Source organism: Glandiceps talaboti, chromosome 23, assembly GCF_964340395.1.
Source record: "Glandiceps talaboti chromosome 23, keGlaTala1.1, whole genome shotgun sequence".
Classification (NCBI taxonomy): domain Eukaryota; kingdom Metazoa; phylum Hemichordata; class Enteropneusta; family Spengelidae; genus Glandiceps; species Glandiceps talaboti.
In genome coordinates this window covers 4,331,070-4,342,358 of record NC_135571.1, presented here as the reverse complement: position 1 = coordinate 4,342,358, position 11,289 = coordinate 4,331,070, and the positions used below count along the sequence as shown (strand labels likewise).

General features: G+C 35.9%; 2 protein-coding genes across 2 annotated transcripts; one reads left to right on the top strand and one right to left on the bottom strand.

Annotated features, from left to right (window-relative positions):
- Window positions 1–338: 338 nt before the first annotated feature.
- Window positions 339–5,494, top strand: LOC144453170 (phospholipase A2 AP-PLA2-I-like). The gene is made up of 4 exons (XM_078144448.1): window positions 339–369; window positions 1,200–1,371; window positions 3,066–3,199; window positions 5,343–5,494. The coding sequence occupies exons 1-4, from the start codon at window positions 339–341 to the stop codon at window positions 5,492–5,494; spliced, it is 489 nt and encodes a 162-aa protein (XP_078000574.1).
- A 691-nt stretch (window positions 5,495–6,185) lies between these two features.
- On the bottom strand, window positions 6,186–9,788 carry LOC144453169 (uncharacterized). The gene is made up of 4 exons (XM_078144447.1): window positions 9,546–9,788; window positions 8,863–9,080; window positions 8,096–8,274; window positions 6,186–7,084 (listed from the first exon to the last, which is right to left on the bottom strand). Exons 1-4 carry the CDS (start codon window positions 9,786–9,788, stop codon window positions 6,186–6,188), a joined length of 1,539 nt encoding a protein of 512 aa, XP_078000573.1.
- Between the last annotated feature and the right edge of the window lie 1,501 nt (window positions 9,789–11,289).

The window sequence follows — 11,289 nt, the reverse complement described above, 5'->3', positions numbered from 1 at the left end:
GTTTATAAATACATGTACAACCACGTCCTCCCGTTTTTAAAGCAAATTGTACATAATATATAATTGCCCGCAGAAGATTAATCTTGATGGGGAAATATTATCTCTATAATTCCAGTGCCAATCTCATAATGACCGTGTGACAGATAAGATACACCCCACCTGTCAACTAATCTTGACAGTATATAAATGCAAACACTAAGTAAGGAACCTCACAGTTAGTCAAATTCAAGGACTTACATAAAGCACTGAGCGTAATTAAGCATTCTCTTGAAGATCGCCAACCAAGGACAGTTTACTTCTGTGTCGACTTTTAAAGAGTTTACCATCAAGAAGCCAACATGAAACTATCACTCTTCTTCGCATTGATTGGTAAGTTACATACAATATGAACAATTTCACAATCCGAGCTCAGTTCAACCGTAGATAGGTAAGTTACATAATTAAATATGAACAATTTCACCATTAAAATTATGCCAATGAGATTGATCAAATTCTGTAGAGTTTGCATGTAACTCGTACCTCACTTTAATATCTAAAAAAATAAAATGTATAAAATTTAAAGTAGCAATATGGAATTTTTTTGGGACATTTGATTGATAGAACAACTTTATGGTCTTTTACCACTTCAAACAACAATACCAAAGTTATTTTGTTACTCAATGAATTGCAAAAACTAAAAACGTGTAAACAGTTTGTTAATATACATATTATTTTTTTTGCAATGATCTACTATTTTTCCTGTTCAGCGCCATAGAACATTACGTCGTATTGGATTTTGGTGCTATATAAATTAATTTGATTGATTGATTGATTGATTGATTGATTGATTGATACGTACATGAGGCTTTCCACAGTTTTTGTTTACAATTATTAAGTTACAAAGTTGGACTTTGTGTTGTGTCAAACTGTTTTTTTTAGTAAAGAAAAAACAAACCATATTGTTTTATTAAAGGGGCACAAGCTGAGTTTATGTGTAGGCGTAGTTTTTATAGCATATTGAAAAGGTATTTCACAATTTATTGTACCTACTGAAGCACACTTAACCACCACTTACAAAAAAAATGGATGATAATCTATGATACATATCAAAAAATTTTCAGGAGATTCCAACTTCCTAACTTTCATCATAGAACGTAGTAAGGTCTGTGCTTTCCCATGCAGATAAAGAAGTAACATTTTAATTCTTCTTATATCATCAGGATGTGCCGTTGCTGTTCCTGGTGCTAGAGTTCGTCGTAATGTTGCACAGCTTGGAGTTATGATGGATTGTACGACAGAGAAAGGATACATTGGGGGCGCCCTTGATTATAACGGGTATGGTTGTTGGTGTGGACTCGGTGGGGAAGGCCCAACACTAGATGACACAGACAAGTAAGTAATGTATTCATATTTATGATAAAAAGTAAAAATAACTCATATTTAAGACAAAAAAGTGAAAATAATTTATACATAAGAGTACTGATTCACGTCTATGGTAATCACAGTAGTGCATTGTCATTCTAAGGATACTATCTATGTACTATTTTTCATATTCATTTTCTGATTGATTCCTATATAACAAGAATATACAGTGCTAGTGAAACTCTAACAAAATGTCGTCTAACTTGATAAAAGTCACATTAAAGTACACTGCTTCAGTGATTGGTAAACCTGCAAAGAGAAAACTGTAAGCACCCTTGCAAATACCCCAAGTACGCTACACTTGTACTCACATGGCATGGTGTTCTGTCATAGCAATGTATTTTAACATTTTAATTATTTAAAGTGGCCATATGGATGAGAATTTGGTATTTATTTTGGATTTTTATTTGATAAAACAGCTTCACTATGTTTTTCTACTTGAAAAAATAATGTGAAATAACATATACCAAGTCCATGTTCGCATCTCAATAAATGGCAAAACATTAAACAATGTGTAAAATGTTTATTGTACGTACAATAACAAACTTTTTACACTTTTTTCATCTTTTTGCAATGTATTGAGTTATCAACACAGACTTGGTCAATGTTCTTTCACATTATTTTTTCAAGTAGAAAAACATAGTGAAGCTATTTTATCAAATAAAAATCCAAAATAAATACCAAATTCTCATCCATATGGCCACTTTAAGCAAGGTGATGTTATGTTTCATGTCTCATGATTTCCATTGTCTATACATAGTTTATGATTTTCCGTGCGATAAGATACCATGACCATTTCAATGTCAATACGTTTTTTATTTGAAAATCAAACAACATTTATGTTCATGTAATGAAGGCTAAAAATTATGTCATTGACACCTGCTATACTCCCATGGAGATTTAGCCTAATTGAGTCACTGACATGACCACATTGTAAAAGACTTAGGCATCATAGTAAATAGAAAACTCCTGAGGCTTAAGTTCATATTGGTATAAAATTGAATCCTCGTATTATTCGGATTGTATCTGTATACACAACCACATATTACTGTTTTGAGTCCTCAGTGAAATGCCTCAAGTTCAAAGCATGTTCAAGTTTTTGTTGGAAACATTTCTTACCGGAGTATCCATTAGGAATAAGACAATATGGTCAGAATCGGTTCAATTTACCATTATTTCCTTCACCATTATTGTTTGCTTGGCAGCTGTTGTCATTGTGGGTGCGTTGAGCACCTCTTCCTTTAAGAGTACTGCTTGTTTCATATTACCGTTCACTGGCCCTGTTTGACATAACCACCCAGAAACCAATATTAAGAAACTTAAACTGCATATTCTACATTTTAAGATAGTAAGATAACAATATCTTGCTACATTTAGTCAAAATGAAAAAAACAAACTATAAAAATACTGCAACCAAATGCAGATACGTGGGCACCAATATTTGATGTCCAGATCTGCATTTGATGTCTGCATAGTAGCACATTAGTTCATTTCATTTTGGTAAGAAACTGCATGCACTCATTCATTCAATCGTCCTATCCTAAAGTGTAGCATGTTTCTTCATTTTTTGGTTTCTGTATGGTTGTATCAAACGGACCCAGTGAACACTACCATGATTCTAGCAGTAATCACCTTACCTTCTCTTTCTATCTACATGTACTTAGATGTTGTCAAGAACACGATTGGTGTTATGAGAGAGCTCGCGATTTTTCTGGTTGCGAAGGAGCTCAAATCTATTACGTCATGTATGACTACGAAACCTCCAATTGTGAATCTCCTGAAGCCTCCATTCATTGTTGTAAGTACAGTGATTCCTTATAGCATGATATTTATAAAACGTGTGACGTAACATGTGATGTACTGTTGAAATCAACCAATATTGTCTTACCTAAGGGGCAAAATCAATAGGATAAAAAACTACATTCTTTTATAGTAGGGGTGGGGAGGGGGTTGGGGGTTGAGCCATTCTAGTTCTCACCCTACAAAATCGATTTTACTTTTAATGGGTGTTTTGTACCTGTAAATACAAATTTTCTTTCAAAAATAGAAAATTGAGAAATGGAGTTATTTTTGCTATGTAAATGCATGACACTAATGTAAAGAACTATATTTTACTCATGACACACATAGTGGCTTTGTATAGCACTACATATGCATACTACTACATACTGGCTTTGTATTAATAGCACTACATACTACTACATACTGGCTTTGTATTCATAGCACTACATGCTACTACATACTGGCTTTGTATTCCTAGCACTACATACTACTACATACTGGCTTTATATTCATAGCACTATATATATACATACTGGCTTTGTATTCATAGCACTACGTACTGGCTTTGTATTCATAGCACTACATACTACTACATACTGGCTTTATATTCATAGCACTACATACTACTACATACTGGCTTTGTATTCATAGCACTACATACTACTACATACTGGCTTTGTATTCATAGCACTACATACTATATACTGGCTTTGTATTCATAGCACTACATACTACTACATACTGGCTTTGTATTCATAGCACTACATACTACTACATACTGGCTTTGTATTCATAGCACTACATACTACTACATACTGGCTTTGTATTCATAGCACTACATACTACTACATACTGGCTTTGTATTCATAGCACTACATACTATATACTGGCTTTGTATTCATAGCACTACATACTACTACATACTGGCTTTGTATTCATAGCACTACATACTACTACATACTGGCTTTGTATTCATAGCACTACATACTACTACATACTGGCTTTGTATTCATAGCACTACATACTACTACATACTGGCTTTGTATTCATAGCACTACATACTACTACATACTGGCTTTATATTCATAGCACTACATACTACTACATACTGGCTTTGTATTCATAGCACTACATACTACTACATACTGGCTTTATATTCATAGCACTATACTACTACATACTGGCTTTATATTCATAGCACTATACTACTACATACTGGCTTTATATTCATAGCACTACATACTACTACATACTGGCTTTGTATTCATAGCACTACATACTACTATACCGATATACTGGCTTTATATTCATAGCACTACATACTACTACATACTGGCTTTGTATTCATAGTACTACATACTACTACATACTGGCTTTATATTCATAGCACTACATACTACTACATACTGGCTTTGTATTCATAGCACTACATACTACTATACCGATATACTGGCTTTATATTCATAGCACTACATACTCTGCATACTGGCTCTACATTTAATAGCCCTACATACTACTATACCGATATACTGGCTTTATATTCATAGCACTACATACTCTGCATACTGGCTCTACATTTAATAGCACTACATACTACTATACCGATATACTGGCTTTATATTCATAGCACTACATACTCTGCATACTGGCTCTACATTTAATAGCCCTACATACTACTACATACTGATTTGAAATTGATTGTGTAGTTTGAAGCAGTTCAATGTCAGCCAATTTGGTTAGAAGGGGTGGGGGTGGGGTGTGGGGAGTATAAGAATTTGATCTATTGATCTCAGCCCAAGGTCAGTAGAAAGTCTTTCTTTCAGTTCTACATTCGTGGATTAGCCTACGGCAACATAAAACAACATGTTATTACTGTGGTTTGGGGAAATCAAGTCTTAATTTTTTTGCTGTTATTTTGTTAGGGAAAATGCAAAACCATTCCAGCTAAAATGATGTAGGCTTGGTGTTTTACTCATAGGACATGACATTTAATACACACCCTCAGACAACTTCTAATGCAAAAGAAACAATTACATAGGTGCTATGCACAGTGGGGATGTAGAAGTAGTCAACATTTTAACTGTAATGTCCCATGAGTGAAACACCAATAACAAATATTGGATAAAACTTGACAATTGTTTGAATGATTTATTTTTCAGCTAGCAAAGCTGACTATGGGTTCTTTGAGAGTGACGCTGCCTGCAAAGCGGCCATCTGCCAATGTGATGCGGATCTCGCATTGTGTTTCGCTCGTCACAGAGACTCGTTCAATACAAACTACATCCGATACAATAATGCCAACTGTGTGTGAATAACTAACAGTATGAAATCCATTATCGAATAAAAGTGGAAATTTTAGAATTCTTGTATCTGTATTTCAAAATAATGAATTTTAAATAAGGATATATACATTCATGTAAAATGGTCATTGGGTAGTTTCGTGTTTCAGTTTTTAAATCGTTACAGCACAAACGAGTTTACTTTGGCATTTCGCTCGTGCGACGTGGGTGATGTTTTTTTTTACATAAGATAGACACAATTCATCACAAGACTAACAGTAACAAAGACACCAAATATGGTATACCTAATCAAACTGACATGAAAAGAAGTCTTCTGTAGAAACGATTAAACATGGACTCGATAATGTTAACATAGAATGCACATTCCTTCTACTGTTACTGTTACTGTATTCAGGAACATGCAAACCCATTCTCTGTTAGTCTCGCTCATTTAAAAAAAAATGGGGTTACAGAATTTTTTACATCTGCTTATGTCATGTGCAAGCCAAGTAGTACGCATTCAAACACAAAATGCTGGATGATTTTTCAGTCGTGTGCGCATGTCACAATAACGTAACTCTAATCTGTTTCATTGGTTCTGCGTTCCTCGAAATACATATGCATCGGAAATTTCAAGATAAAAATTTAGGTCCAAAAAACCTTGATACTCTTGCTTATAATTCCTTTAAACTTCCCGTGAACATGTTACGTACCCCAGGGGACTTAATATAATCCCCATCTATTGTCAATAACCCATGTTGCCAGGTGATATTGTGACACAAATTCACCAACCACTGGGCAGCCATAGAGATACAGTGAGTACACCCCCGGGGTTGACACTCGCACATCGCAAATCACTTTGCCGTTGTTTGATGTCACCTTTGCTCTCATAGTAGCTTTAAGACATAACACTTTAGGATACCATTCCAACATTTCGGTTGAAAACTCCAGCTCTTCTTTCATATACTTCAAAACTATTCGGCACCTCCCTGACGAATCTGCCTTCAAAAGGGTACTGGTTGGATCAAGAAGGATTAGTCCAAATTTATAGAAGTCTTCCATGGGACCGGCATAGGGGTCTTTGAAGCCGCCCGGATAAACCTCGTCCCGAGCACGAATCACATAGCTAAGAAGTGTTGTCTGCACTACAAGCTCCTTTTCGGCTAACTTATAAAAGGGATGTATTTTCACCCTTAGTAAGAAGTCGCCTTTCCTTGGTAGACGAACTTTGACATGTGCTACCTGTTCATCAAAATATATGAAAGTGTAGTCTGCCAAGAAAGATACCAACGTGTCCTTCGTTGATAGTAATTCTAGTATGCAATCAAGGTCGGCCACATAACGCATCTTGAACTTGACGACAACTTCGTTATTTTTGGCGTAAACAATGCCATTGTGATCCATAGCTTCGATACCGTATGTAAAGTAGTTAGGCCCTTTTACAGCTTCTCTGTTCCAATCGACGACTCGTTCAAACGGGGAGTCCAGGAACTGGTCTTCAATATTAACCTGGTTGCCATTATTGCATAGAGGGAGGTGAGTGGATGAAAATGCCCTGGGGTCACACAGGAAATAACAGTCCATCCATCTTTTGCCAGTGGGGTCATCCAAAAGGTCATGACCTGTTGGAAAAGGATATTCATTGACCCTTATTATAGAACAAACCCATGCAAAAGAAAAACTCCGATTATGTGTCTGTCTGTGTGTTTGGGGAGGGTGGGGGTGTAAAGGGGAGGGACGTGTAAGATTTTCTTAAAGTCATTTACGATATATTTTCATGACTCATTTTCTCTGGTATGTAATGAATCATTCAAAATGGTGATTTTGTTTTTTTCTTCACCAGTATACAAGAAGATTTCTAATTGGTCAATAAGTAGTAAGAAAATTGCTCTTTATCACCATATGAGGGCGCTACATACACAAAAATCACCAAAGTGTATTCAAGGTTGATTTGAATTCATCAGTTATTCCTTTGTGGTGAGTTTAGCGTTGATTTTTGCATTATTGAAAATAAAGTAAGCAAAATGAAATTTATTGATATGTGTATCAGTTATGAAAATAACTGAATTATTAGACTTACAGCTAAAATGATGTAGGCATGGTGTTTCACTCATGGGACCTTACAGCTAAAATGATGTTGGCTTGGTGTTTCACTCATGGGACATTAAGTTTTTGACACACAGATAGACATATTTCAACTCTAGACTAACAATAAATGAGACACAATAAACACAGCAGGATCCTTCACCCAATCACATTGAACACTGATAAGCATTGCTATTCTTTCAAAGTGCAGTAAAAACAGGCTTCTAATGAAAACATTACACATGGACTTGATGATTTTAATGGCTGCAATTGTTTATTTTCTAACTGATAATCAATATTTCAACTGGACTACTTCTACGGCCCCGCTGTGCTTAGCGCCTGAGTATTTTTTCTTTTGTATTGATAATTGTCTGAGGACGTGTACTGAATGTCGTCAAATTGAGTGAAACACCAAGCCTACATCATTTTAGCTGTAATGTCCCATGAGTGAAACACCAAACCTACATCATTTTTGCTGTAATGTCCCATGAGTGAAACACCAAACCAACATCATTTTAGCTGTACTGTATTGTAGATTGGTTACTTACCGTGTCTACATGTTTTACTACTAGCCCTGATGGCGTCACACAGAAACCATTTGCCATTAATTCTAATCTTTGTCCATGCATGTAGTTCATTGTAACTATAAGGTGGAGTAAATACATGGTTGATGTCCTGACCTTCCCTGGCTAATCCACATACTACCTCACATCCTAGGTCAGCATGACTGTTTGATAATACAGAATTTGTACAGAAATAACTAGCTTGACAGGAGGTATATATGAGAGAGAGAGAGAGAGAGAGAGAGAGAGAGGTGTACTGTGCTCGATATGGATGTAGAGCTTGCTAAATGATGAAGAAAAGGTGAATTTGTTACTTCGTTACATTCAGTTTTCCACTACAAATCTGTTTTGTATGGCTAGTATGGGATAACTGGTCACACTCGTCAGGTGGGTGAATGTAACCAAGTCACCTTTTCTTCATTCATTGTATGTACAGGCATGATTTTCAATGTATGAACTATCACGAGTACAAATGTTTCATAGAAATATTTTCCAGGATAATTGTGTATTCCTTGCAAATAAAATAAATAACTATGTCTGCTGACACCCAAGAGACAATGAGTCCCGATTGCAAGAACCTACACTAAACAATGAATGAGGGACAAGTGTCAACTTGTTTTTTCTCTGCAGTTCTGCACAATAAAGAAGGTGTATGATAATCAAATTATTCCTCAAAACATACCATTATTTCCAAGAGTGGTGTAACGTTTTAACATTTGAATGTCGATGTTTTAACATTGAAGAATACATACCTACACAGACGTGCATGTAGACGAGCAAACCCCATGCAATTCGTCTCCCTCCGTTTCAAAGTTTCTTCCGGTCCGTCATCAATGATGTCATCGGTGGTGCATTTCACGTGAGAGCACAGCCACTTGAATATGATTCGGTGTTTCTCAAAGTCGTCCTTACTAATTACGGTTAGATATCGAACTAAGCTGAAGATGTCATCTGGCAATGTTGCAGGTGCCTGATCATGTAAACAAGTGAAAAAAAAGTAATAAAATCAACTTTATTTTATTTTATTTTATTTTATTTTATTTTATTTTATTTTATTTTATTTTATTTTATTTTATTTTATTTTATTTTATTTTATTTTATTTTATTTTATTTTATTTTATTTTATTTTATTTTATTTTATTTTATTTTATTTTATTTTATTTTATTTTATTTTATTTTATTTTATTTTACCGTGAATTTTGGTGTTTGATTGGTGCAAGTTATATATATATTTATATATGATGTTATAAGTAGTTTTGTCGTGATGTCCCAATTTTATCAGTCGCCTGATGATCGCTGAGGAAGCATAGAAGTCCGAGTAACGACTTATAAATCGTTATTCTTTTGAATTCAATTTTTGTGACGTGACGTGACGTGACGTGGCTGTGGTATTGGTGGTTTTTTTCTAAATCACTACTAGAGAGAGTACACTTACTTTTACTGCATAGTCATCCAATACTTTGACGTATTTTCTACTCGGCATCACTTTTCTCTTTTCATCCCAATACGTATCCTCAACTCGTAGAGGGTGAAGCCACCCTAATCGTGGTATATTGACGGGTAGACGATACTCTATGGGGAATTGCAGTCTCCATTCTACGATGTCTGTGTCAACAGTTGGGATGAGGTCGATATCTTGAACGGCAGATACTTCAGTCGTAGATGGCGCACTACCCATTTCTATTACTAGTACGTTACGTCGTTAGTTATTTTACCTGTTGAAAAAAACACCCTGTATTGATCGAGTTTTTTCATTTTCCGGGTGACCATATATAATAAATGAAAAACAATCTGGTCTAATGTTTCCAATTTGGGCTATATATGTACTTTTTTCATCCTTGTTAATAATGACAATATTATGATTTCAATGATAAAGGAATTCATCCTAACCTCCGGATTGACTGTCTGGTCTTGGTCTGTCTGTCTGTCTGTCTGTCTGTCTGTCTGTCTGTCTGTCTGTCTGTCTGTCTGTCTGTCTGTCTGTCTGTCTGGCTGGCTGGCTGTCTGTCTGTCTGGCTGTCTCTGTCTTTGCATCTCCCCCCCCCCCCCTCTCTCTCTCTCTCTCTCTCTCTCTCTCTCTCTCTCTCTCTCTCTCTCTCTCTCTCTCTCTCTCTCTCTCTCTCTCTCTCTCTCTCTCTCTCTCTCTCTCTCTCGGCAACCTACCTTAAAATCTTAATAATCTCTTCTCATAGCTCTTTTCATTGTCGAACTTAGTAAAACCATGGTGGTAACCCAACACGTTTTTATACACTTCTAAAAGTATTGAGAACGCACCAGTTGTCATAAAAACCAACAGCTATTAAAACAGAACTCGCAATTCGAAAAGTGGAAGCATACGAATGGCGCCACGCCGCGCGCGCTTCAACTGTTTGACAACCACGTGATCCCGCACACGTTCAACCCCGGCGGTACGGTGGATCTGTTCGAGATGTACGCGATAAAAAACTCAGTACAAGTATTTAAAAATCATGAAACAACGGCACGTTAATCTTGTTCTTTCTCCGTATCTTTAAAGTTAGAAAGATTGATGAATATTTGACTCGTTTCTATATAAAACAGTGTATCTTCTTCTTTGTTAAACGCGTTCTGTCAACACATCATCTAGTAACATATCTGATCTGTCCATATCAAGACATGTGGCTTTCAGGATAACCGTTTGTGATCAGTTAGCTAGAGTGTCCACGCCACGGAGCTGAGACTAAGATCGCACTATAGGTCATACTGTACACTATGTGTGTTAGCGTAGTTACAGATCAGCACCATGAATAGGCGGCTAGCTAAAGAATCACAAACAGGTTTTTATCCCGATCTCACCCATACGCCTGCTATCCACGAGCCGGTTTATCCAAACCTGGGGTGACTTTATGTGATTTGTTTTTTTCATTCAAAACAGTTTGGAAAAAGACTTTTACAAAACAAAACTACTTTTAGCTACTAAAACAAACAAAAACAAATTAATAAATTTTGAATATAAATAAATGGTTAAAAAAAACATGGGCGAGCAAATGAATTTCAGAGTTTAATGGGCAAGAACTTTTATGACAAATGTGATCGCCATTTGCTAAAAGTAACGCCCAAAACAAAAACAACTGTGCTTGGCAGTTTCAACAATTGGCGTTGAGGGCGCTAGAAAAAGTTTAAAAGCTCGTACTTGTACCGGCATGGTGAGAAAGCTATAT

Bases quoted from the DNA above. Each gene is read 5' to 3' on its own strand.
- LOC144453170 (XM_078144448.1), top strand. From the start codon at position 339: ATGAAACTATCACTCTTCTTCGCATTGATTG. The intron at 370-1,199 runs GTAAGTTACATA...TTATATCATCAG, and splicing joins ACTCTTCTTCGCATTGATTG to GATGTGCCGTTGCTGTTCCT. The intron at 3,200-5,342 runs GTAAGTACAGTG...TTTATTTTTCAG, and splicing joins TGAAGCCTCCATTCATTGTT to CTAGCAAAGCTGACTATGGG.
- LOC144453169 (XM_078144447.1), bottom strand. From the start codon at position 9,788: ATGGGTAGTGCGCCATCTACGACTGAAGTATCTGCCGTTCAAGATATC. The intron at 9,081-9,545 runs GTAAGTGTACTC...TTACATGATCAG, and splicing joins TGGATGACTATGCAGTAAAA to GCACCTGCAACATTGCCAGA. The intron at 8,275-8,862 runs GTATGTATTCTT...ATTATCAAACAG, and splicing joins CTACATGCACGTCTGTGTAG to TCATGCTGACCTAGGATGTG.